Source organism: Brassica oleracea, chromosome C4 (assembly GCF_000695525.1).
Source record: "Brassica oleracea var. oleracea cultivar TO1000 chromosome C4, BOL, whole genome shotgun sequence".
Taxonomy (NCBI): Eukaryota; Viridiplantae; Streptophyta; class Magnoliopsida; order Brassicales; family Brassicaceae; genus Brassica; species Brassica oleracea.
The window spans coordinates 43,991,879-44,017,335 of record NC_027751.1 but is presented as its reverse complement, the minus strand read 5'-3'; the positions used below and the strand labels follow the sequence as shown (position 1 = coordinate 44,017,335).

The 25,457-nt window shown below is 38.2% G+C and overlaps 6 protein-coding genes across 8 annotated transcripts; 3 read left to right on the top strand and 3 right to left on the bottom strand.

Moving 5' to 3' along the window:
• Positions 1 to 758: 758 nt before the first annotated feature.
• LOC106336930 (ferredoxin, root R-B2) lies at positions 759 to 2,091 on the top strand. 2 transcript variants are annotated; one of them, XM_013775912.1, is made up of 2 exons: positions 759 to 914; positions 1,387 to 2,091. In XM_013775912.1, exon 2 carries the CDS (start codon positions 1,415 to 1,417, stop codon positions 1,883 to 1,885), a length of 471 nt encoding a protein of 156 aa, XP_013631366.1. In that variant the 5' UTR covers positions 759 to 914; positions 1,387 to 1,414; the 3' UTR covers positions 1,886 to 2,091. The 2 variants fall into 2 exon arrangements, with proteins under 2 accessions (XP_013631366.1, XP_013631367.1); XM_013775913.1 differs by having other exon boundaries at positions 807 to 914; positions 1,397 to 2,091.
• A 283-nt stretch (positions 2,092 to 2,374) lies between these two features.
• On the bottom strand, positions 2,375 to 6,734 carry LOC106343059 (protein transport protein SEC24-like). Its single transcript, XM_013782183.1, has 14 exons — positions 6,265 to 6,734; positions 6,116 to 6,181; positions 5,661 to 5,714; positions 5,383 to 5,555; positions 5,085 to 5,271; positions 4,837 to 4,982; positions 4,606 to 4,760; positions 4,403 to 4,484; positions 4,202 to 4,317; positions 3,956 to 4,054; positions 3,545 to 3,668; positions 3,175 to 3,455; positions 2,825 to 3,039; positions 2,375 to 2,733 (listed from the first exon to the last, which is right to left on the bottom strand). The coding sequence occupies exons 1-14, from the start codon at positions 6,593 to 6,595 to the stop codon at positions 2,522 to 2,524; spliced, it is 2,241 nt and encodes a 746-aa protein (XP_013637637.1). The 5' UTR covers positions 6,596 to 6,734; the 3' UTR covers positions 2,375 to 2,521.
• Positions 6,735 to 7,223: 489 nt separating this feature from the next.
• LOC106336906 (N-carbamoylputrescine amidase) lies at positions 7,224 to 9,204 on the top strand. Of its 2 annotated transcripts, XM_013775882.1 has the most exons (9): positions 7,232 to 7,414; positions 7,505 to 7,553; positions 7,695 to 7,786; positions 7,883 to 8,034; positions 8,103 to 8,149; positions 8,248 to 8,281; positions 8,381 to 8,547; positions 8,648 to 8,744; positions 8,831 to 9,204. In XM_013775882.1, exons 1-9 carry the CDS (start codon positions 7,320 to 7,322, stop codon positions 8,995 to 8,997), a joined length of 900 nt encoding a protein of 299 aa, XP_013631336.1. In that variant the 5' UTR covers positions 7,232 to 7,319; the 3' UTR covers positions 8,998 to 9,204. The 2 variants fall into 2 exon arrangements, with proteins under 2 accessions (XP_013631335.1, XP_013631336.1); XM_013775881.1 differs by having other exon boundaries at positions 7,224 to 7,553.
• A 30-nt stretch (positions 9,205 to 9,234) lies between these two features.
• Positions 9,235 to 11,110, bottom strand: LOC106336907 (rho GTPase-activating protein 5-like). The gene is made up of 4 exons (XM_013775883.1): positions 10,708 to 11,110; positions 10,108 to 10,348; positions 9,795 to 10,025; positions 9,235 to 9,679 (listed from the first exon to the last, which is right to left on the bottom strand). Exons 1-4 carry the CDS (start codon positions 10,860 to 10,862, stop codon positions 9,395 to 9,397), a joined length of 912 nt encoding a protein of 303 aa, XP_013631337.1. The 5' UTR covers positions 10,863 to 11,110; the 3' UTR covers positions 9,235 to 9,394.
• Positions 11,111 to 13,135: 2,025 nt separating this feature from the next.
• Positions 13,136 to 14,647, top strand: LOC106338981. Its single transcript, XM_013777830.1, has one exon. It carries the CDS (start codon positions 13,136 to 13,138, stop codon positions 14,645 to 14,647), a length of 1,512 nt encoding a protein of 503 aa, XP_013633284.1.
• A 2,672-nt stretch (positions 14,648 to 17,319) lies between these two features.
• Positions 17,320 to 19,739, bottom strand: LOC106337762 (proline-rich extensin-like protein EPR1). The gene has a single exon (XM_013776886.1). The coding sequence runs from the start codon at positions 19,731 to 19,733 to the stop codon at positions 17,388 to 17,390; it is 2,346 nt and encodes a 781-aa protein (XP_013632340.1). The 5' UTR covers positions 19,734 to 19,739; the 3' UTR covers positions 17,320 to 17,387.
• Positions 19,740 to 25,457: the final 5,718 nt, after the last annotated feature.

Genomic DNA, 25,457 nt, shown 5'->3' with positions numbered 1-25,457 from the left:
ATATATATATATATATATATAGTCATTTGTACCCATATCACTAAAACATGTATTAAATACCAGATCGAACTATATGTATCTGCATAAGTACCTTTCATATCCTAAAAGATTTGGGGTGCGAGTATTCTCAACCCATGTCATGCCCTAGAAAATTGCTAAACTGACTACTATTTTTTATAGTTACAATGCACCCATTTCTCTAGCAGTGGAAGGAAGAACACCCTCAGCTGCGTCTTGTTCTCCGGTTATTGCCATTTCATTGAACATGCATGTTTGGAAGGATTGGTTCTATATATTTTTCTGCCATAAACCTATCTATTAGAAGTTCATCCCAAAAAAATTAGTGGCATCCATTACGCCACAGGTTGAAGAGGGATTACACTCAATCAGGTTTGTAAATTTCTCTAAAACTGAAATTGAAAAATATTTCTGAAAATTAAGACGAAACAAGCAGAAGAAGGGAAGTGAACAATTAAGAAGAAACAATCAGAAAAAAAAGAGAAACATCAAAGAAAAATTAGAGGTAGATAGAGAAAAATTTAAAAAACCATGAGAAAAACAAAAAGAGAACGAGAAAGAAGAAAAATAAAGAAAATAAATTATTAATTAATTAAAGTATACTTAAATGATATATTATCGATATGTTATGTGTAGAGGTAATAGGGTCAAAATGATTAATGTACCGTATGGAAATAGTGTAATACTGTATATAGCTAATTATGATAAAATGTTTAGGTGTAGGCTGCAAATACTCAAAAAGTTATTAGCCGACGAAGGTGGGAAGCAAGTTGGGCCGTCACGCCCTTCCAAAAGCCACACTACCCCCTTTGATTTTTCTTTCTTTATAAACCATTCTTCCATCAACCAACCCCTCTCGTAGTCTCCGCTCATCCACCCTCCCTTTTTTGTTCTTGGTAAGTTTCTGGGATTTGATTTTATTTTCTTTTGTTGTTTTCCAGATAGTTGTTTGATCTGATGAGATTAGATGTTTGTAGATTAAACATAGTTAGTTATTTCTTTTGGTTGTGTTCGCTGTGGGGACATAAAAAAATCTTTGTTGCGATGTTGACTGATTTGATATTGAGATGATGCTAAAATCGAACTTATTGTTTTCAATACTTGGTGCAAAATATAAATTCAAAATCGGTGGAAATTGAACATTCAAGCGATTCATTTAACTTTGTCATGATTAGTGATTCATTAATCATTTACTAATTAGTCTTTTTTGGAGCATCAAGCTTGCATCTTCTCATTAAGTTTTGCAATTGAAACTTATTACTCTTCTGGTTCAGTTGCTACTTGTGATGCACATTCTTTCTGTGAAATTAATTGTGTTAAAGAGATTTAAGAATATTCATATAGATGATTTGAGTTTCTTAAACATAGACTTGTGCAGACGCAGTTGCATACACAAATGGCGACTTTTCAAATCTCTTCCACTAGCATGACCACCAAGGCGGTTCTCAGAAGCCAGCCGACCAACAAGCTCATCGCTAACAAGAGCCCACAAGTCTCCGTTGGATCCGTCAAGAAAGTCTCGAGATCCTTTGGCTTGAAATGCTCAGCCAATTCAGGTGCCACCATGATGTCAGCCGTGTACAAGGTCAAGCTCATAGGACCAGAAGGCGAAGAACACGAGTTCGACGTTCAGGACGACCAGTTCATATTGGACGCAGCTGAAGAGGCGGGAGTGGACTTGCCTTACTCTTGCAGAGCCGGAGCGTGTTCCACCTGCGCCGGTCAGATCGTGAAAGGACAAGTTGATCAGTCTGAGGGATCGTTTCTTGAGGATGATCACTTGGAGAAAGGTTTTGTCTTGACTTGTGTGGCTTACCCGCAGTCAGACTGTGTGATCCATACCCACAAAGAAACTGAACTCTTCTAAAGACCGTTCTCGTTTGGTGGTAGTGATGCAAATTGTTATTTGAGTTATTATTATTATTGTTATCAGTTTCCTTCCACGGATTTGTGTGTTTAAAGGTATGCTTTTGTATGAAAACGTCTCAGGATATGCCTTTTTAGTGTTCATCAGTCTGTCTTCGCCGGGTTGCAACTGGTTAATAAAATTGTTAAATGTCATTTAGTCGATCATTTTGTTTGTTTCGTTTGTGTTGTGTTCATAATTTGGAATTTTCATGTATCCATATCCAGCCTGTGAATATAAACCAAATTGATATGGTGAGCAAAATGATGATAATACAATTCAACTTGCACTGTACCAACTACCAAATATACATCAACACCGAACCGGCATGCATTTTGGTTTATCTTCAACCGGGAAACCATTTTATATTCCAAAATAACCGAGAAACCAAATAAACCGAACTGAACCAACCAACCAAAATCACAGCGCTGAGATGTAAACATATTAATGAACCATTTGACCAAGGGACTCGACAAAATTTAAAAATGTTGGGATGTTAAATGTTACAACAAAAGAGTAAAAACTCAAGCTGGGATACATTTGAATTTTTTCGGATGTATAAAAAAAAAAGGTAACAGAGTTCGTTTGTTGCTCTAATTACTTCATGTATTCAGCCACACTCTGCGAAACATCGTCCAGGAAAGAAACAAAACCCCTGGCGCTAGCAAAACCGCTACCGTCCACGTCTTGTTCTTCAATAAGATAGTTCTCAAATGCCGTAGCATCGTCTTTCCCTTCTCGAATAAACATCAGTTTTGGTGTGATGCTCCTTCCTTGCTTCACCATATTAATGTTCTTCCTCAATAAGCCTGTAATAAGAATATTTCCATATGTACATCAGCTCTCATATCTTAAAAAGGTGATTTAGTTTGATTTTTCACTTTTAGCGAGCAAACTTACAGTCTTGTGGTGGAGGGAAAGGAAGTGACGGGTCAGCTGCTGATGTGTAGAAGACTATCAAAGTGGTATATGCATCTAAGAAAAATATCGGACTACCACTTGTTATCAATGCTGCACGGCTCAATGAATGACGCGGATACGCCTGTTTATCCGGTGTTGAATACGACACTAGCGATGGGTATATCCCGCAATGAAGAGAGCTCGGTTCCAACACACTGCAAATAAAGTACATTTCATTTGGTAACTGTATACGCAAACACCAAACACAACAGGAAGGATGAACACCAAACAGTAAATCTAGAGACTTGATGTTATTAACTTATTATTAGTTCATTGGGACGAGTGGCTACCTGAAAAGGCATTGCAAGTAGATTCTGTAATCAGGATGAACACCTTCTTCATGAAACCGGAGGAGAGGATTACGGAGTAGGGCAAAGACTAAGCGAGGCAAAGGCTCAAGTTGGGGACATTGTGAAAACGTGATGTCAATCTGAGAACTCATTGACTTGTTTCCGTTTTTGTATTGGACGAGATTATAGGCATCGTTGTATTGTGCTGTTAGGATTACTAGCCAATCATGAAGCAATGCCCTACCTTCTCGGACTCCATCCTCTAGAGACACTAAAATAACCTGCAGCCAAAAATAATTACGATAAATAGTAAATACATACATGATTAGCAGGTTAGTTAATAGATTGACAACATGAAATGATATTTTACCTTGTGAACGAGCAATGAGAGAACAACTTCAGGATCTACACTGTCGTAAATCTCATTGATGTTTTGGGCAGTTTCAAATTGCATGGTTCTGATCCTTAGTCGTCTCTGAAGTAAGTGTTTGCCTCTGTTGAACATGAATTAGATCAAGATTTAAACGAAGCACGACAAGATCCACAGTATCGATTAGCATAAACAAATATTATGGGCTCCGGGATTGACTGTGCACAAGGTCATTGACTGCATATAACAGGATAGGAGGGTTTGAGATTTACTATCAACTCTAGGGTCTAGCATGAACAAGTATATGAGGTATGAGATTCTTTTCAAGGATACAAAACTCTATGAATGTCGGAATGTTCAAAACTTTACAGAGACTACAATGATTAATCAATAGCTTTATCATTTGGATACCTATTTGAAGATGGCAATTCAGAATTTTGCAGTCCCTCGGGAGGAACAACAACTGTGTACTGGAATGCAATTTGCACCACAGGTGGCTCTCTAGAATGCCTGGAACAGGTGATGAGTAATTAGAAGTATACAAGTACTTAAAGGCATAAAACAGAGAAAGAATAGAAGTGTAATATCAATGATCAGCAGCTCTTTCATCTTTTCCACTCAATCATGAAATAGAAAAAGCAATTATGGTTCATTTACCTGGAAAACCCAGTATTATTTGCAAAATCAAAGTCATAAGCATATGTTGCATATGAATCACAGCAGATGATATGTTGAAGATTCTCGTACTGTGGATCGGGAAAGAAGTGACCATACTGCATGCAAGGGTAAATAGTTAGCTGAAGCAAAAAAAGAAACAGAGTATCATCAAAAATTTTGCTTCTCACTAAATCCACATACAGAGTGGAGAGGTTTGAATTCAGTTGACGTCCTCAATCTCAAGACGCAATTGAAAGCATACGGACGGTTAAGCATCCGAAACCTTCAAAAGAAAAATCATGCAGTTCTGTTTCAATTAATCTGTTAATACGTGAAGTAGACATAGCATGCCTTCCTTCTATTGAAATGAAAACAACTAATGTTGGGAAAGCATCGGAACTAACATGTCTTGTGGAAGAGTCGAATCATCAGTGCTTGAATACAAAAACAGCGAGCCGCCACTTTCGATGCTAAGGAACTTTAACGATGCTAAATCGGTGTACTCGTTCGTAACTGCAAAGAGGTCTACGCATACACCTGACTGGACAGCAATGGTGGCCTATAAAAAGCCGTCAGTTCTAAAAGCTAAAAGTACATTTATCTTTGAGATAAAAAAGTACTAAAGTAAGACTTACTAAGTCTTTGTAGAACGGTGTTTGCTCAGGAAGCAGAGCACGATCAGCATCAACCCTTTTACTTGCGTATTGTTCACCATACCTACTTGTATCCAGCTGCCCACGTCCATAATCAGGAGGACCAGATATGAACGCAAACACCCTAGCTGCACTTATATCAAGTCAGTAAAACGCTCAACACTGAGGAAAGCAAAACTAGATTATGTTGAAATATAGAGTATGGACATGCTATATATTTATTCACATACCTAATGCAAATGTATTCCCAAATTCAGATCCTAGATAGTTGAAGAGAGCTTCCATTGCTGTACCTAATCCTCTACCGCCCATCAACACACCATCTATCCCTTGAGCTGCTCCAGATGATCTCTCCCAAGAAGTTATTGGTCTGAGTGTCTCAAGAGCGGCAGCAATACGATCCTTGCAAGTTTCTACCTGCAGGTAAGTATAGAACGGGAACTTAACTCCCTACAGGTGTTCCTAGCAACCTTTTTTCTAACAATCACCATGAATGACCAAGGAAGTAGATGTTAAAAATGAACATACCGGAGCTAAAAACTGTAACAAGGGCATGGCATCCTCAAGTTCTAGAGGTAATTTGCTCTCCGCATCAGGTGGAATAAATACATTCTTTACAACTGGTATAGGTCCTTGAACATCATACAGTCCTATTTTGTGGCTGAATGTAGCAAGACCGAAAAGAGACCCTGGACTCAGAGCTACAAAATATAAAACATGAGAGAACAAAAAAAAATCATCCTTTAGAACACTGTCACCCAGAATAAAAATTTCAATTGTTGCTTTAAGTTTTTATATAAAATGACCTTCAAGAGCAGCTAGCAATGCACTTTTCGTGAGCTCCAAAAATTCCTCAGAAGCTGCAGATTGGAAAGTTGATTATGAGCAACACAACAATGCAGCATGTGAACAAGAAAAACATATGTTCAGGATGAAATAACATCTGTTTCTTTCGAGTTTCAAAACGATATTCACAAGGATGAGAGTCTTGGATGTTTCACGAAGTAGAGAACACATTGTATCCGAACCAATCAAACAGAAACTTGATGAAGACCAACTAAATGATCATCACATCACATCACATCTTAAACAAGCAAAAACTCGATAAGAACAAGAAACATACAAACTCAAGCTAGAATCACGATCCAGATAATATTCAATCCAAATTGTGAGCAACATTCTACATGCATTGCAATTCAAAGTTCACCAACGCGCAATTCAACTACAATCTACACTAACCACAGAAGAAGAGAAGCCTTACAGGAGAGATCAATGGCTGCGACGTACACAGGCCTTGCTTGCGTCATCTCTTCCTCCGATCCATCCACTAGAAAAAAAACAACATTCAATCAAAACAAAAATCAATAGACAAATCAAACCAATGGATACAAGAGGCGATAAAGAACTAACGAGGCAGCTCGAGATCAACGAAGGAGGAACTCATTTCAGGGATAGAGTCGTGAGGGTAAGAGTAACGAGCGATCGCATCGGAAGGGAGTCCATTAAGAGTGCCGCAAAGCGAGCAGGTCCAGGCCCACTGATCGAGCTCACAGTAAGTGTTGAAGTAAGCGTAACAGTTTTCGCAGCGAGGAAGAATATGGCCGTTGGATCCGTACGCTGGTCCGATCCCGGTCTCGTCTTTGGAGGCGAATGGCGTTACTGTGAGTCCCCAGGGGAGCCCTGACGCCTCTAAAGCGTCTGAATCGATCGGGAAACGCGATACCGTTGCTCGCACGGCCATCTTATATTCAGATCCTTTTCTATGTGGTGGTGGATCGGGGGGAATGGGACGAGCACGGCGAGTCTGTGCGCCAATTTCGTCTACGGCGCACGTTAGCTTATGAGCGATGATGTCTACTCATTTGCACGAGTGAGGTGAGGTGCGGTTGAACCGCTTTTTCAAAGTAGAGAGGGGCGAGTGCGATTTTGGTTTGTTTCTTACGCACCGTTAAACCATCCGGTCTACTTATTCCGTATTTGACCAATTTGTTTCTTGGTTTTTTTTGTCCATTTGAGTTAATCTTTTTGTCTGTAAAATGTGAAAATTTACACCATTTTCAAATTGAATATTTAATTAATTTTATTTGAGAAATAAACTAAACACGAAATGAAATTAAAGTGATTTTTCACAAATAATGATTTTACTTGCTGCCATAAGAAATTACATTTTGTTTTTCATAAATTGGACGATTTTTATCCAAAATCGCCGGGTCAGTAACTTATATTTATAAGAAGTTATTAATAAACATTATTTTTTAAAAAAAAATTAGGAGGTCCAAGGGTTAGCGTTTGAAGCGAAAAAAGAATTGGAAGTTGGCGTTAGCGTTTGCAGAGAAGACCCCTTTATTCGATTTCGGAGAAAGTAGGATATATTCTCTTTCTCCTTTCCTTTTCCTCTCTCAAGTGACAGTCATCACCTACGCATCTTTCACCCACCCGAGAGAAAATACAGAGAACAGAGAGGAATGGAAATGGAAGGAAGAAGGAGAGAAGTGGTTGTTTCGTCTCTTCAATTCGCCTGCTCCGACGATATCTCCTCCAACGTCGCCTCCGCTGAAAGGTTCCCCCTTTCTCCTCTCTCTCTCTCCCCCTCTTCTCATTTTCCCTGCTCCTTGAGAAGAAGGTTAACTTGCTTACATCTATTATGCAGGCTGGTCAGAGAAGCACACGCCAAAGGAGCCAACATCGTTCTTATTCAGGTGTCATTCCTTGCTCTTTAATTTTTTTCCCAGATTAAAAGTTCGAATCCAATTTAGGTTATCATCACTATCTGGAAACAAGTAGAGTTATTGTTCTGTAGTGAACTATGTTGTCCTCCTCTGACTATTATCAAATTCCAGGAACTTTTTGAGGGATATTACTTCTGTCAAGCACAAAGAGAGGACTACTTTCAGCGAGCCAAGCCTTACAAGGACCATCCTACCATTGCAAGGTTTAACCTTTTCTTTCATATTGATATTTAGCTTCTGTATCTGTTATAGAATGTGCTTTAATGGTTTGTTATGTGTTACTACTACTACTAACACAGGATGCAGAAGCTGGCGAAGGAGCTGGGTGTTGTGATACCCGTTAGCTTCTTTGAGGAGGCAAATACTGCGCATTACAACTCTATTGCCATTATTGACGCTGATGGAACTGATCTAGGGATTTATAGGAAGTCGCATATTCCTGATGGACCAGGTTAGTCAAAGTTTGGACTTGTAAAAGAGTTCGACCTTCTTTTGCTGATTACTTTTTCTTAACTTCAGGGTATCAAGAGAAGTTTTATTTCAATCCCGGAGACACTGGCTTTAAGGTAGTTTTTTTTCACTGGAAGAATCCCACTTTTTTCTTATTTAATCATTATGCTATTTGGTCAACATGATTGGTTACTTTCTCCATTGGTGTCAATAGGTTTTCCAGACAAAGTTTGCAAAAATTGGGGTTGGTAAGTTACTCTATGTATAGCTTTTTTTTTCTTTGTATCTTGTGTGTTTTAAGTTGGTGGCATCGTAACTGAAGTATTGGTGAAATGTCTTTTATTCAGCTATATGTTGGGACCAATGGTTTCCCGAGGCAGCTCGAGCTATGGTTCTACAGGGTGCTGAAGTACTGTTTTATCCCACTGCCATTGGTTCTGAGCCTCAAGACCAGGGGTTGGATTCACGTGATCATTGGAGGAGAGTCATGCAAGGGCATGCTGGAGCTAATGTGGTGAGTTCTTATCACTGTCCCTTTTTCAAATTCGATCAGTGTTCTCTTATTAAATTTCTATGTGTACAGCTAATGAATTAGGGAATACTTTTGGTTTCAGGTGCCTCTAGTAGCCTCGAACCGCATAGGGAAGGAAATAATTGAAACCGAGCATGGACCGAGTCAGATCACTTTCTATGGAAATTCCTTCATTGCCGGTATCAAATTTTATCAAATGATTCAAATAAGATTAATAATGCATTTTGGACCAACAATATTTTCTTTCTTTTTTGTGATATGACAGGACCGACGGGTGAAATTGTGGCCGAGGCCGATGATAAAACAGAAGCTGTTCTCGTGGCACAGTTTGATCTGGAGAAGATCAAGTCGAAGAGGCAAAGCTGGGGAGTGTTTCGTGACCGCCGTCCAGATTTGTACAAGGTGCTTCTTACTATGGACGGTAACCTTTGAAATCTTATGCTGTTTAAACCTTTTCCATGAGATGACACTGGGAAGCATTGCTTAAAGACCTTACAATAAGTTCCATTTGTATTTTCTTCAATAAATAGAGCTCTACTACATGTGCTGGCTCTTTCATGGCTGCCAGTTTTGCTTACAAAAACACATTAATCGTTTGTGTTTGGCGTTTACATAATGAATAACGTTGTTATTTTCTTATGTAAATGTCAAATGAAAAAAGGGAAGAATGAAAAATGATATACATTAAAAAGATGTGAATTTTTCATGTGAAACACAAACAAATAAATTGAACTTGGAACAATAAACTAAGTTATTTGCACCTTAGATTTACCAAGAACATAAAACAAAAACAGAGCTCCAACTCCAACTCCAACTCCAACATCTGTCTTCATGTTTTCTGTTTCTTTTCCTTGTCGAAATCCAAACCATTTGATGGTTTGACTTCATCTTCCACCTTCATGGTCTCCTCTTCCTTGTTCACATCATCAACACCTTTGTGTTCTTTTTCTTGTTGATTGTATTCTTCCACATCACCAACTTCAGCTTCGCTGTCATCACAAGGAACGATTTGGGTAGATGCAACTTTCCTCTCTCTGAGTGTTTTCTCTGTGAGGTTCTTCAGCAAGTGCATAACTTGGACCGCATACATCAACGCTGTTAGAGGATCTGCCATCTACAATAAAACCAAAACAGACCCAGTTTGTGGATCAGGGAATGATCCATTTGGTTACAAAGGAAAACTGTTGGAAGGTTTTTAATGCAAATGTAGTTGGTGCAAGAACACTAACCTTAGACATGTTTGGCGCAAAGACCAAAGCAAGGTTACGTGTGGTCATCTTGTTGACATCTTCGAACTCTACAATATCAGCCATCAGATTGACTGCCCAATTCAAAAGAGAAGCTTCCGCTTGCGGTAAAAGTCTCACAACCTTGACAAAATCCTCCTCTGACTCACACTGCATCACTTGTTCAGACGGCAGAGAATCAAGTATTCCTCTCGGTAACTCTCTGAACCAAGCCTGATAAAATATAACCATTCCAATGTTACATCAGCTAAGCCAAATCTAAAAGCCTTGAGTTTTGTTAAAAGAAGCTATATACCTTGATAAGTCCGGAAAGACAGTGGACATCTATGCCCTCTGGTACAACTCCTTTGTTTAACTCTTCTCTTACAAACTCTTCCTCGCTGTTATCTCCTGTGATTCTGAAAATGCCTTCAACTTTCAAACCTCCTTGATCGTATAGTCGTCTTTGTAATAGCGACAGTATGATCGGAACACAGTTCCCTCTTGAGTCGTACGATAGCTGCATTGACTCTGTAGAAACCCCAAACACTGTTGCACTGTAAACCACACAAACAGGTTATTAAAGGAATAATACTCAGGACCTGACAATTTAGTAAGGGTTTCAATATATATATTTTTTTTTACAAATTTGGAAAGCTATTTCTATGTAATTTTCTTCAAAAGTTTTGGAGGTTATAGGCGAATGTTTGACTGACATATGTCCAGGACCGGCCCTAATAATGTTTGGAAGAACATACATGTTCCATCACATTGTTATCATTTGTGGAACCTTCCTGATATGTTACCAAACCATCTCAAAGGTTCATGATCATATTTAATATACTATGTTTAGATCACAATCTATAGTCAATGTGAAATGAATTTTTAGCAATAGATTCAAAACAAGAAGGTGAACCTTGCACTGGGGGCCTTTTTGGGAACGTCAGGCTCGAATTCAGAAGGAAGACCGAGGAAGCCATCGAAGCGATCGTATGTCACGTGAGCCACGTGGCATATATTGGTCGGGGGACCAATGTCCATGGCTTGCTGGTTGTTTGCCTGATCCGCCATGTTGTTTTCGGTCGAGAAGCAACGAGATAACTCCGAAACGACTCGAGTTACCGACGCGGAGCTGCCGAACCGCGAAAGTTCGGGCTTGCCGCGTCTTCTCACTCGCGCTATCTCTCCTTGACAGCCACGTTAAATGGAACAATTTGTACACACGGTTTTTCTTCTTCTTCTTCTCCGGTTAGGGTTTTTTAGTCGGCAATGTCAATGCGTGATATGCAGAAGGGGTGATATGTGATTTATCATGGCTCGTGAAAAAACTTGGTTCACTTAATTAAGATAAAATAAAAGACCAAGGTATACACGTAGAGTGAGTGGCGATCAAGAAAGATAGGTTAGGAGGACGGTCGAACGTGGGAACCACTACCTGGAAGACTTCTTCTTATTATATATTATATATATCACCATGGTTGGAAAATATCATAGGGATGATAAAATATGTCATTTTTAGTTAAAATCAACAGATCAATGTGAAATCTTCGATTCAAGAATAAACCAATGCTGCTTTTGGATTTAGAAATCATTGGGATGTAAAACCAGAAAGAAGAGCACATGAAAAATATCGCACGATTTATGAATCAAACTTTGCTAAATACTACTTTTTATTTAAATTTGGGAAAAAAATCGAAGACCTACTTACCGTGATGACGAAGGTAAAAGGAAAGTTTATTATGTTATGTCTCAAACAAGTTCACACAAATCGGATGATATAGTAAAAAATCAGAGCGCAGAAGACTAACTGGAAAAAAATACCTTATCTGAAAATATATTTTCTTAACAACTATGATGACGTGCTTGAATATAAGAAATACATACATAAATATTTTTAAAAAATTAACAGATAAGCTCAATTTTTAAATTGTCTAACATTGTTATTGTTTGTATATGATGTATATAGCACACGGTAGATGAGCTTGACTCCTCTAGGAAAAAAGAATTTTCCAGGATGAATTTATTATTATATAAGTGTAAGAAACAATAAATTCATCCTGGAAAATTCTTTTTTTCTAGAGGAGTCAAGCTCATCTACCGTGTCTTCTCCGTAAGTAAAGTGCATGTGTGCTATATAAGTGTAAGAAACATATACAAACCGGGCCTCATGGTCTGGTGGTATAGGAACCTCGGCTGAGGTGCCCGCCATCACGACTTCGAGCCCCGGCCACAGCGGATTTAACATCTCTTCCGTTGGGGCGCTTGACCCCCTACGGAGGGATAGTTGGGAATGTGGCTGCCCAGATACCAGAGTTATCAAAAAAAAAAAAGAAACATATACAAACACTAATATTAACGTCTGATCAAAACAGTTGATAGGATTGTGCGCACCAGACTCCTATCAATTCAACGAATGGGAGACGACTCTTTGGAGAGTGGGTTACGTATTTGGCTAGCTACAAGAACGTGAACTACAGGATATGCTAAAAGAATTCAAATATGCTTAAATTTAGTCTGTTTTTTTATTCTTGAAAAAAACTTAGCCTTAGAAGCACTTGATGAGCTGGAATTGTCTTCCTCTCAAGCAATTGATTCCGACTGACTTCCTGGCTGATAATTGTTGGTCTCTACCAATTTCGGGTTGGCATAAATGTGATATTGGTGTTGCTTGGGATAAGAACAGTGCTATTGCAGGTGTTTATTGGATTTTGAGGAATGATTATGGCATTGTTCTTCTCCACAGCCGAAGAGCCTTCTCCTTTGTAAGAAGTGAATTGGAAGCTTTTAAATCTGGATGCTTAATGAGCTATGGAAAGTATGAGCAGCTTACGTTTCAACAAGATCATCTTTGGATTGGAAGCTAAAGACCTCATTTTTGCGATTACTAGGCCACCTGCCTGGCCATGCTTCAAATGGTTGGTCTCTCCAATTCTTAATGCAATATCCCTTCTGTCAGATTGGAAACTGCTGCATGTCAAGAGAAGCGCTAACAAAGGAGCTTTTTGGATTGCTGTTACTGTCATTAATTAATCAGAGACGTTCTCAATCTTACGTTGCTGCTAACTCTCCCTTGTGGCTGAGAGATTTTTATGGATGTAGAAAGTAGATGTGCATTGTTAGCATGATCTTACTTAATGCTTCCCTTCGGTATCCTCTTGTAAATCTCCAGCAAAGAGCTAAAGGATGGGCAAACCGATATCTTTCTACTGCGGGGAAACTTGTAATGCTCAAGTGTGTCTTAACTCCGACACCCTCCCACGTCATGACTCCCTGTCTCGCTCTGTAAAAGGATTCAATCCGCGGTTACCCGATTCTGGTGGGACTCAAACAAAGAAACAAAAAAGATGGCGTGGGTCTCTTGGGACGACATGACGCAAACAAAGTCTAATGGTGGCCTAGGTTTCAGAGACTTCCAAAGCTTTAACAATGCTTACCTAGCTAAGCTAAGTTGGAGACTGTTGAACAATCCAAACAGCTTGCTCGCTCAGACTCTCTTCGGCAAATATTGCAAGGATGAAGAATTTTTACAATGCCCGGGTAATTATTCAGAATCCCATGGATGGAGAGGAATCCTAATAGGAAGAGATCTTTTATTGGAGAACATGGGATGGCTAGTTGGAGATGGGAAAGCTATCAAGGCGTGGCACGATCCGTGGCTTAGTCTTACGAACCAAGTGCGACCTATGGGACCAGCACTAGAGTGGTGTTCATATATCTTAGTGTCGGACCTTTTGGATCCTGACACTCGGGAATGGAACAGAGACCTCATCAGACTGATCTTCCCCTCCTTAGAAACCACGATACTGAGTATGAAGCCAAGCCATCTAGGAGCCTCTGACAAATTGAAATGGCTCCATACAAAAGATGGAGAATTTTCTACCAAGACAGGGTACAGCACCGCTCTGGAAGCACGATCCAAGGACTCCGATAGACCAAGACCATCAGTTAACTGGAACAGAGGAGTTTGGAACCTTAAGACCGCCCCCAAAGTTCAACACGTTATCTGGAAAGCCTTGAAAGGTGCTTTACCAGTAGGCGAGAAGTTACTTGCGCGACAAGTACCAATAGATTCATTGTGCAAGCGCTGCGGTAAACTCGAATCTATTAACCATCTCCTATTTCACTGTGAATTTGCGGAGAAGGTCTGGAAACAGGCTCCATTCCTGCAACATCTGGACCAGAGAGGATTACTATATTTGGAAACGGATTGGATGGGTTTGGTTGAGTTAACGTGTCTCCGACCAGTGGGGATCGTCGCAACTCAGCTAGCCCCCTGGCTCATCTGGTCGCTATGGACATCACGTAACAACATGATCTTCAACAACAAGATCGTGACAATTGAGGAAGTTATATCCCGGGCAATCTCCTCAACAAAGGAGTGGAAAAATGCGCAGGGCCAAGATGAACCGAAGAAGCCTTCTCAACGCAAGATAGAAGACGTACCACACTACGATACAGTTCTTCAAACAGATGCAGCATGGACTGAGACAACAGGAACCACTGGACTGAGCTGGGCTATCAAAACCGCAAGAGGAACTCAGAGATTCTCAAACTCTACTACCTTTGTCACATCACCACTGATGGCCGAAAGTTTAGCAATGAGGGAAGCGATCAAGAAGAGCAAGGAGCTGGGGATCCGGCGTTTACGGTGCGAATCAGACTCTTCACAGCTGATTAAAGCACTCAGTTCATCTTTTGAACCTCTGGAGATTTATGGCATAATTTCTGATATTAGAATTGAGGCTAGCTCTTTTGATGTTATTTCTTTTTGTTGGATTCCTCGAGAGAGGAATGTGGATGGTGATTCCCTAGCAAAAGCGGCGTTACGCCATGTAACAATTGACTCGTTCAGTTAAACGTTTTTAGTTTAATCAATGAAGTTGCGTTCCAAAAAAAAAAAATCCTCTCGTAAATCTTGTTTGTTCAGTGAAAATTATAATTCCAATGAAAAAAGAAGTTAATCTATAAAGTTTTTGATTGACTAAATTTTACATTCACTCGAAAAAGAAGCACTTGATATATATATATATTTTTAACGTTGTATTTTCTTATAACATACTTATTTTTTATTTTTTTATGGATAACAACGAGTGTAGCTAGAGTGGAAGAATTTCTCAATTGGTTGCATGAGTTTTTGTGTGGACCAAACTATGTAATGAGCACTCGAGCATATGCATTTACAGTTTAACGGAGAAACCAGTCAGGGATAATTTCTGATTTTGGTGTTCCGTCCTCATTTAGTGACAGATGTGTACTATTAGGCATGGGCATTTGGGTATCGGATCAGTTCAGTTTGGGTATATCGGATATCGGGCAATTCATTCGGGTAGGGGGTTATATGATCCATTTACTACCTAACGTATTTTTGGCTCAAGTAGTTTCGGATTCGGTTTGGATAGTGAAACTAGGAACCAAAAAAGTTCAGAAAAATTGGTTCCCATTTGGTTCTGATTCGGCTATTTCAAGTAGTTCAGGTTAAATATCTGATATTTATGATAAAATATCGAATAATCAAGATATTTTAGATGATTCGGATAAAAATCTCAGATATTTTGGATTATTTAGGATATTTCGGATAAAAATATTTAGATACTTTCAGATCTTACTCAAAAGTTAATACTTCATCGATAATTTTATTGGCACAACACATAAGAACTTTATTAATTTCGTTAATATTTATGGAGAGTAGACAAATTTATACTAATCCTTCTTTATAATTGCCATTTTAGTAATTATTGACTTTCATTTTTACCATATGAAATCCACTTGTCACATTTTTAGTAATGAAATATTTCTGAGCGTATTGATTCCAAGGTGGTTTCCAATGGGATCGTTATAACAACAAATCTATGAAGAATCGTACAGCACAACCATTATTCACTATATATTCATAATGATCACCAGACCCAAAAGGCCAAAATTAATTATGAAAATTAGAATGGGCATAACACTAGAGAAAACCAGCAGACCTTCGCCAACAATTATGTTGAAATTTGAGATGATAAGACCAATAAAACATCTGAAAGAAACTTGATAGATGATAACCAAGAAGGACAAAAGAAAAGGTTGGCAACGGAAGAATACGAATGTAAGTTTCAATCAAGATATTAGGATAAAAAATTACAGTAACCACCGAATTACTACGAAGATATCATCATGGGAGAAAAACCTCCATGGATGGATAATTTGCAAATGGAGTCATCCATTTCTATCGCATCCGTTTATTTCCATATGTGAAAATGAAGAAACAAAAAGAAAAAAGGGAAAATATGTAGGGCCGATGCCATAGTCGACGTCGGCCTAAAAACCAAAGATTAAATTTGTGCACAAATTAGTCAAACGCCTTAGAAATAAGGGGGAGGAAGGGAGAATATAACTTGCTTTTCAATTTCTGTCATTTTCTGAGGAAAGTTAATCTTTTATTTTATATCCTTAGAATTCACAAACAAGAAAAGTATTGTTTGCATTTGAGTCAGGATAGGATCCCCTGATAATTATAAGCCCAGAAGCCAAAAAATTTAGGATAGGATCCCCTGATAATTATAAGCCCAGAAGCCAAAAAATTTCTCCCCATTAGTTTGGAAAAGCGTGAAATATTAAAAGTTACCATTGAGTTTCGAAATAGGCTCTCATATTAATGAATGACAGGTTTATACCAGTAGAACGAGGTTATACTTTTTTTTTTTTTTTTTTTTTTTTTTTTTTTTGTAACTCTGGTATCTGAGCAGTCACATTCCCAACTATCCCCGTAGGGGGTCCAGTGCCCCAACGGAAGGGATGTTAAATCCGTTGTGGCCAAGGCTCGAACCCGGGTGGCGGACAGTACAGCTGTACCTCCTTTACCACGAACGATGTTATACTTTCTATTATATATTGGCTCTTATAAATATATGCAATTTCCAGCCATAAAGCATACGCTTTATTTGCTTCTATTCAGACCTGCTCTGATTTTTCAGTTCAGTGAATTATTTACTGGTTCCATAACAAAATAATTTACATATGTTATAGTTTTTTATATTCAGTATTTCTATTTTTATTTAGTATCCATTTTGTTTGCATCTACAACATGACATAATATTGCTTTGCTGAATGTGTTATGCATTCGTTAGTGTTCAAAACAAGGAATGATGGTACAACACTTCAAAGTTCAAATAATCCATGCAATAAATATTTCTTCTTTCATTATTCCAAAAGAAATATTTTTTTTTTGCTATGTACAAATCATATAAATTTGCTTTTCATTATCATTTATATTCATTTTATTTTCAGAAATCCTGAGTCTAATTTTTAGTTTTACTATTCCTTCATTAAAAATATGTGAATAGTATCCAAATCCTAAATATCAGTAAAACGATGTAGATAGTTTACTTGATGCATGAAAATAATGACACAATATTTACGTTTTTCATAGATTTAAAAGTAAATAGTTTCCTATTGCAATGAGGAAAATAATAAAAGTTTACTTTACCATTCATTATAAACTTTATTTATTTTACCACACAATATGTGGTACCATATACAACATAGACTGCCCTTGTGCTAGAAAGCCTACTTGGCGATCTTTTTGGGTGTATATATATATATTAAACTCGTTATCTAAGGTTGTGAAAGATCTGCGTATGGAGGAGGAGTACCATATCCGACTTGTGGAGGACTATAAATTGGTGTTGGAGGCTTCTGCACAGGTGGTGGAAGTACAGGTGGACTGTATGTGGGCGATGGAGGCTTTTGTATTGGTGGTGGTATTACAGGAGGACTGTAAGTTGGTGTCGGAGGTTTCACTGGAGGTGGTTTAACAGGTGGGCTATAAGTTGCTGTTGGAGGTTGTTGCACTGGTGGTGGCTTTATAGGAGGGCTATAAGTTGGTGTTGGAGGTTTTACTGGGGGAGGTTTAATAGGTGGACTGTAGGTTGGTGTTGGAGGCTTCTGCACTGGTGGTGGCTTTACCGGAGGACTATAAGTGGGAGTTGGAGGGTTTTTCACAGGTGGTGGTTTGATAGGAGGGCTATAAGTTGGTGTTGGAGGTTTTTGCACGGGTGGTGGTTTGATAGGAGGACTGTAAGTTGGAGTTGGAGGCTTTTGCACGGGTGGTGGTTTAACAGGTGGACTATAAGTGGGTGTTGGAGGTTTCTGCACCGGTGGTGGTTTTACAGGAGGACTATAAGATGGTGTCGGAGGTTGTTGCACTGGTGGTGCCTTTACGGGAGGACTATAAATAGGTGTTGGAGGCTTCACTGGTGGTGGTTTAACTGGTGGACTGTAGGTCGGTGTTGGAGGCTTCTGCACTGGTGGTGGCTTTATCGGAGGACTATAAGTGGGAGTTGGAGGCTTTTGCACTGGTGGTGGTTTGATAGGAGGGCTATAAGTTGGTGTTGGAGGTTTTTGCACGGGTGGTGGTTTGATAGGAGGACTGTAAGTTGGTGTGGGAGGCTTCTGGACGGGTGGTGGTTTAACAGGTGGACTATAAGTGGGCGTAGGAGGCTTTTGCACTGGCGGTGGTTTTACAGGAGGACTATAAGTTGGTGTCGGAGGTTTTACCGGAGGTGGTTTAACTGGTGGGCTGTAAGTTGGTGTTGGAGGCTTTTGCACGGGTGGTGGTTTAACTGGCGGACTGTAAATTGGTGTTGGAGGTTTCACTGGAGGTGGTTTAATAGGTGGACTATATGTTGGAGTCGGAGGTTGTTGTACTGGTGGTGGTTTTATTGGAGGACTAAAAGTAGGTGTTGGAGGCTTCACTGGAGGTGGTTTAACTGGAGGACTATAAGTTGGTGTTGGAGGCTTTTGCACTGGTGGTGGTTTAACAGGTGGACTATAAATTGGTGTCGGTGGTTTTTGAATGGGAGGTGGCTTGACTGGAGGACTGTAAGTTGGAGTTGGAGGCTTTACTGGAGGTGGTTTAATAGGTGGACTATAGGTTGGTGTGGGAGGTTGTTGCACTGGTGGTGGTTTTACAGGAGGACTATAAGTAGGTGTTGGAGGTTTCACTGGTGGTGGTTTAACTGGAGGACTATAGGTCGGTGTTGGAGGCTTTTGTACTGGTGGTGGTTTTATGGGAGGACTATAAGTAGGTGTTGGAGGTTTTTCAACTGGTGGTGGTTTGATAGGAGGAGGCTTTTGCACAGGTGGAGGTTTGATAGGAGGACTGTAAATTGGTGTGGGAGGCTTTTGGACTGGCGGTGGTTTGATATGAGGAGGCTTTTGCACGGGCGGTGGTTTGATATGAGGAGGCTTTTGCACGGGTGGTGGTTTTACAGGAGGACTATAAGTAGGTGTTGGAGGTTTCACAGGTGGTGGTTTAACTGGTGGACTATAAGTAGGTGTTGGAGGTTTTTGCACAGGTGGTGGTTTGACAGGCGGACTGTAAGTTGGCGTCGGAGGTTTCACTGGAGGTGGTTTAACAGGTGGACTATAGGTTGGTGTCGGAGGTTGTTGTACTGGTGGTGGTTTTATGGGAGGACTATAAATAGGTGTTGGAGGTTTCACCGGGGGTGGTTTAACTGGTGGACTATAAATAGGTGTTGGAGGCTTTTGCACTGGTGGTGGTTTAATAGGTGGACTATAAATTGGTGTTGGTGGTTTTTGGACGGGAGGTGGCTTGACTGGAGGACTGTAAGTTGGAGTCGGAGGCTTTTGCACCGGTGGTGGTTTTACCGGTGGACTATAAATCGGTGTTGGTGGCTTTTGTATTGGAGGTGTTACAGGAGGACTGTAAATTGGTGTAGGAGGCTTTTGTACCGGTGGTGGCACAATTGGGGGACTGTAAGTTGGTGGTGTCGGTTGACTGGGTGGAGCTCCATAAGTTGGTGACGGAGGTGTGTACCCATAATTATCAGTCGTATACCTACTGTTTTGATTCACTGTTTCTCCTGTAGCGACTAAAGAACCACTAAGAAAAAGAATAATGAGAAAGAAGCTCAGTATACTTATTAGTGGGACTCTCATCTTGTAAGTGACTTATTGTGAACTAAAGATAGAGACTCGTTCGGGAGTTTAAATACTTGAAGTTGTGAAAAAATCTTTGTGAAAGGATGTGTCTTATCGTGCAAGCTTGTTTCTACAGAATTTACGGTAAATTGAAAGACTCTTTACTCTCTGCTTACGGGAAGAAAGGTTGTGTTCGTGTCAAGAGAAAGGTTGTGTTCGTGTCAAGAGAACCCTAAATTACTTAGTCCATATTCAAACTCGTGTAGTATCTCATTTCTAATGCCATACATGTGTCGTGATATTTTGCTTTAAAACCGTTTCTGATTCTGTAATTATATATTTGTCTTGCTATATTAATCAGATCACTTAATGTCAGTTTTAAGTCTTTGTTTTTTAGTCTGAAGATGCCTGGAATTAGCTGGATACTTTGTTGCTTGTACGTTACGATCAGGTTTGGTAACGCCTTCTCTTTCACTTTATTGATTTTTTGAAAGACGAAACTAGTTGATTTCTCGCACATTATTTAACAGTATTGTTTCTCCAAGCCCTTAAAATCTTCTTTTTTTTTCTTTCTTTAGAGACTTTGAATCCCTAGAATTTATATGCCAATAGTTAAAAATCAAGGACAAACTTGTAATATATTTAGTTAGAATAAATACAAGGTTAATGTAACATATATGATTCAAAGGTTGTATCGTATGTCCTTCTGGGAAGCATATATATAGTCTGACTGTAATTTCGAATTCATGAATCTTGTTGATTACGGTGTACCAAAATATTGACAAAACTAAATATTAGAAAATTTGTTCGACAACTCGCATTTGCTATATTATACATCATTTGTTTATTAGATTTTTCTGCCGACTGAGGAAATCTAGGAACCAAAAACAAAATCGAAATTCCAGATTTATTGCAGGAAAGCCGTAAGCCCGTAACAGTTCATATCATATGTGTCACCGCGTGCAGATTTTGCTTCGTCTATGTACAATGAGGCTGTTAAGATTCAAGACAATCATTATTATTATTTTTTTCAAGACAATCATTTTGTTCTTGTTAACAATGGTTTAGGTGTGTGCGTTAATTTTATTCCAGTGTCGCGCACCTTAATTTAATTTATAAACATTTGCGAACAGCCCATTTATTTATTGAAACACGTTTTAAGGTATTTGTAAGTCCGTCTGTATTATTGAAGATTAAAAAGGTATTCGTCCTAAGCAGTGTTTTGAAATCCGACCCGAACCCGCAGTTGAACCGGTAAACCCGGTGAGCCAGAAAAAAATCCGGTTTGAATTTTGTGAAAAATCCAATATTTAAAAACCCGCAAAAATCCGCAAAAACCCACTAAAACTCAGAACCCGATATCGGTTGAACCACCGGTTGAACCAATAGATAACTTTAATTTTATTTTTTAGTTTCGAATTATGTTTTTAGATTCTGTTTTATATTCTAAATCTACAATTAAGAAATTAGGTTTTCACTTTTCAATTTTATATTTTTAGATTTTAACGATTTCACTATGTCCTTTGAAGAAAATGAAGTGAATGATGATATATATAACCAAAAATTAGTTGATGTGATTTGGATTTATTTATTTTTGTTATTGACAATTTATTACAATGATGTTTTACTTTTGATTTATTTTAGATTTGAAGTTTAATTTATTATTCATATTAAACATATAAATAATTATGAATTTTATCATCTTGATTTTTTAGATTTCATAACTCGCAATATGTTGCAAAAAAATTATATAGTCTAAACTATGTTTATGATATTTTATATGTCAAATGAAAAAATAAAGTTAAATATTTTCTAATTTTTTAACATAAATTATATACATATCCAAACTATTATTTTATGTTTTAATTTTTTTTAGAAAATATTAAATTTTAGTTTATATATTTTAATTTTTATAGCTAATGTAGTATTATATAATAAAATTTATTTATTTATTAATCTGCGGTTAACCCAATAATCCAGTGACTCGGTAAATCGTCCGGTTCAATATCCGGGTCGGATTTAAAAACATTGGTCCTAAGCCATCCGTATTTTCTGAAAGATTTTTTGGAGAAACTAACGAAATTTGGAACAAAATATGGTTATATTAAAAAAACAATTGATCAAACATTTTTTGTAAATTGTTTATTGACTTTCGGAAAGAGAAAGGGGATATAACTTTGTTTAGGATAAATATTGGTGTGTTATCAACCCGATTGTGGATGGCTTATAACCAAAAGATTATGATTTGTAATCTTTCCATTTATCTATGACGGTGTAATCTCCTATATAAGGAACCTCTATGTTATGAATAAAGATAGACTTTTCCATTACTTATATAACACGTTATCAGCACGAAACTCTAAGAAACCCTGAGCCTAAAATTTCCAACCAGAAACCCTAATTTTCTTTCTCTTTCTCGTTTTGAATATTCAACCACTAAACCCTAAATTTTCATACCATCAATCTTCCTAAGCCGCGAAAGCAATCCAACCAGACGATATGTTCACATCCTGACGTACCGACGACCAGGCGATCCCGATAGCGCATCCGATAGACGATCCGACTGACGATCCTGACTGCTCTTCGCGACCCGACGATCCGATTCGGCACGTACCAGCTCGCGACGTTCTTCTCGATTCTCGGTGGTCCGTTCAACCCGTTTGGAGGTTAAGGTAAACATCCAAACCCTAAAACCTTAAAACTCCAAATCGGATTCTAATAATCCGATAAACCCTAAATCATGTTCCTACATGATTAAAACCCTAAATCGGATTTTACAAGTTAAAATCCGATAAACTCTAACCCTAAATAATATAAGTATCAGAATTAATTATACTATAATTATCAAATCACATATTAAAACCCTAATCGAATATTTTTGAAATCAAACTTATATAATCCGATAGGTTGATAGATTCATGATAAAATCTAATGTCTTGAGGTTTAAGATTGTATGCTAGGTTCGATTTTATTGATTGATCTGATTAGAAATCATGAAACCCTAATTCTAGTCCTAACCTTAATCAGCATATCTGAAACTTGAAACCCTAAATTCATTATGCTTATGAGTTCTATTAAATTGATTGATATGATTATATGTTTTTGAGGTTTGATAAATTCGGATACTAGATAGATTATTTACACACGGTTTATGCTAAATACCAATCAGCCTTGAAACTGATTCATTGAAATTCATGCTTGAAATCTATATTCTAGTATTGCTAAAATCAGCCTTGAAACTAATTGAGTGATTAATTGAATCCATTTTTGCTAGTCTTGATAAACCATAATATTATGAACACATAGAAATAGTATTGCTGAGACTTGCTAGAAATTTATTGATTGATTAAATGCCTTTAAGATTGATAGTTTCATTGTCCTCACAAGATTGAAATCCGAATTGATTGTTTTTAAGAATAAGGCTGCATGAAAAATTATACCTAAATATTGAGTGATATATGATTTAAGATGTCGAAAATCAATATAGATTTTGCTGCCCTAAATCTCTCTGGAGATAATTATTTACAGTGGGCATTGGATACAAAGATTATCCTAAAGTCAAAAAGACTTGGTGAATGTATCATAGAAGGCAATAATGCCAATGAGAAAGATTGATACAGGGCAATATTAATTATTCGCCATCATCTTATTGAGAGTCTCAAAGATCAGTATTTGACAATTGAGAATCCTCTAGACCTTTGGACATAATTCAAATCGAGATATGATCACCAAAGAAAGGTGTTATTACCAAAAGCTATGGAGGAATCTCAGAATCCAGGACTACAAGTTCGTGGATGAGTCTATTGCTAGATAAGCCTCCAATACTGATGAGAAACAATGAATTGAGACCTCCTGGATCATCAACCCCATTACCTGAAGCCTATAAGGCCGCAAAGGAAATGAAAGAATCCAAAGAATCTAACCACGTCCAGGATGATAGACCACACGGCCATGGTCGTGGAGGGTAGAAAGGACGTGGCCATGACCACTATTATACATTTGGTCGTGGGAACCACTATGGCAAAGGCCGTGGGTATCAACCTAATTTAATACCATGGTCGAGGCAGAGACTGTGGTATATCCTTTAAACCACAAAGCTCGACCAAATCAGTGTGCCATAGATGTGGAATGGGAAACCATTGGGCTAAGATATGTAGAACTCCCAAAAATCTTTGTGACCTCTATCAAGAGAGTCTGAAAGGGAAGAATCCTGAAACCCACTTGGTATATAAAGATGGTAAAGATGATTTTGATCATGAAAGAGATGATCCTACGGAATATGAAACTTCTGATTGCTTAAAAGAATAATGTTGATTTCGACTTCTGTGTTTGTTTTGCTTTTATACTTGCTTTGTTTTATCACTTTGAATTTATTTTATTGTTTTGTTTGCTCCGAACTTAATAAAAGGAATGAATGATTTTTTCAAATATATAAGTTTATAAGAAATATAGCTGCGGGTATAGCCATTCTCATGATAAGCTACGACCAGACTAAAGAAATTTAATGATTTCTATTCACTCATAGAAGCCCATTGAGTTTAAAAGATATAAGAGTGGTTTCCATATTGAAACAGTGGGCAAAGGAAATAAAAAGTTCCTTTTAAAAATTCGCCCAAGACCATAGAAAAATGGTCGAAACTATACATGCATTCTCTACTAGTCTTTACTATGCCAAGATCAGGATGATAGAGGTTAAATTCCTGCGAAAAATATTCACTTTATGGCATAATCGGATTGGCCATCCTGGTTCAAACATGATGCGAAATTGATATACAAATGGGCACACATTGAAAGAAAGAAAGAGTTATCCCAAAGAATCTCACGTGTGTAGCATGTACACAAGGGAAACTCATTGATAGGCCATCACCAGTCAAAGAGACTATGTAAATAATAAACGGGTGAATACATGTCTCAAGCGTTTAAATGATTATGGTATGTCCATGGGGGCAAGTGTGGACAATTCCTTGATACATGTTCATACCAAGTACGGCTTGGCCGAAATCTTTTAAAACGCAAATAGCTGATTGATAGACCATAACTTATGAGGTCAAAAACTCGCATTCACAGCTTGGGCCACACGAAATTTACATGCACCTAAGTTAATACGCATCAGGCCATTTAGTGAGCATAGATATCCCCTATCACAATTATTAACGGGTCAAGAGCCATACATACCCCATATCATAAGACATTTGGATGTGTTGTCTATGTACTAATTGCTCCACCATAGAGAACTAAGATGGGACCTCAAAAGGAGGATGAGGATATATGTTGGATATGATTCTCCCACAATAATAAAGTATCTTGAGCCAACTATGAGTGATTATATTTGAGGCCAGGTACACAGATTATTTTAAGACCAGGAGGAGAAAAATAATAAAGCTGGTAAAATAATGGTAATCCAAAGGTGGACGATAAAGAAGTCCATTTAGTCATGAGATGGACGATGAAGAAGCCTTTGATTTTGGTGTATTTTATACTGACCAGTCCAAAGAGTGGTTATTTGGTTTTGTTGATTTGTTTTCAGACATGTTATGTTTTACACATGGTGGTACGCGCATATCACAGCAACATCATCCAAGATTTCGTGTGTGTGTATTTGATATCGATGACTCAATATGTTCGATCAGATTATGGCATGGCCGATGGTAAAGAAGAACCAATTATCATGTTCGAGTACGAAGCATATTCTGTCCAAGATCTTCATCACCCACAGATTGCAGAAAATTGGAGAGGTCCAAG

Excerpts from the sequence above, each read along its gene's own strand:
- LOC106336930 (XM_013775912.1), top strand. The coding sequence starts at position 1,415 with ATGGCGACTTTTCAAATCTCTTCCACTAGCATGACCACCAAGGCGGTT.
- LOC106343059 (XM_013782183.1), bottom strand. The coding sequence starts at position 6,595 with ATGGCCGTGCGAGCAACGGTATCGCGTTTCCCGATCGATTCAGACGCT. Across the intron at positions 4,761-4,836 it reads CACCGTTCTACAAAGACTTA|GCCACCATTGCTGTCCAGTC; the intron begins GTAAGTCTTACT and ends GGCTTTTTATAG. Across the intron at positions 4,055-4,201 it reads AATAATACTGGGTTTTCCAG|GCATTCTAGAGAGCCACCTG; the intron begins GTAAATGAACCA and ends CACCTGTTCCAG.
- LOC106336906 (XM_013775881.1), top strand. The coding sequence starts at position 7,320 with ATGGAAATGGAAGGAAGAAGGAGAGAAGTGGTTGTTTCGTCTCTTCAA. Across the intron at positions 7,787-7,882 it reads GACCATCCTACCATTGCAAG|GATGCAGAAGCTGGCGAAGG; the intron begins GTTTAACCTTTT and ends CTACTAACACAG. Across the intron at positions 8,548-8,647 it reads GGCATGCTGGAGCTAATGTG|GTGCCTCTAGTAGCCTCGAA; the intron begins GTGAGTTCTTAT and ends TTTTGGTTTCAG.
- LOC106336907 (XM_013775883.1), bottom strand. The coding sequence starts at position 10,862 with ATGGCGGATCAGGCAAACAACCAGCAAGCCATGGACATTGGTCCCCCG. Across the intron at positions 10,026-10,107 it reads GTCTTTCCGGACTTATCAAG|GCTTGGTTCAGAGAGTTACC; the intron begins GTATATAGCTTC and ends ATATTTTATCAG. Across the intron at positions 9,680-9,794 it reads TTGCGCCAAACATGTCTAAG|ATGGCAGATCCTCTAACAGC; the intron begins GTTAGTGTTCTT and ends GTTTTATTGTAG.
- LOC106338981 (XM_013777830.1), top strand. The coding sequence starts at position 13,136 with ATGGCGTGGGTCTCTTGGGACGACATGACGCAAACAAAGTCTAATGGT.
- LOC106337762 (XM_013776886.1), bottom strand. The coding sequence starts at position 19,733 with ATGAGAGTCCCACTAATAAGTATACTGAGCTTCTTTCTCATTATTCTT.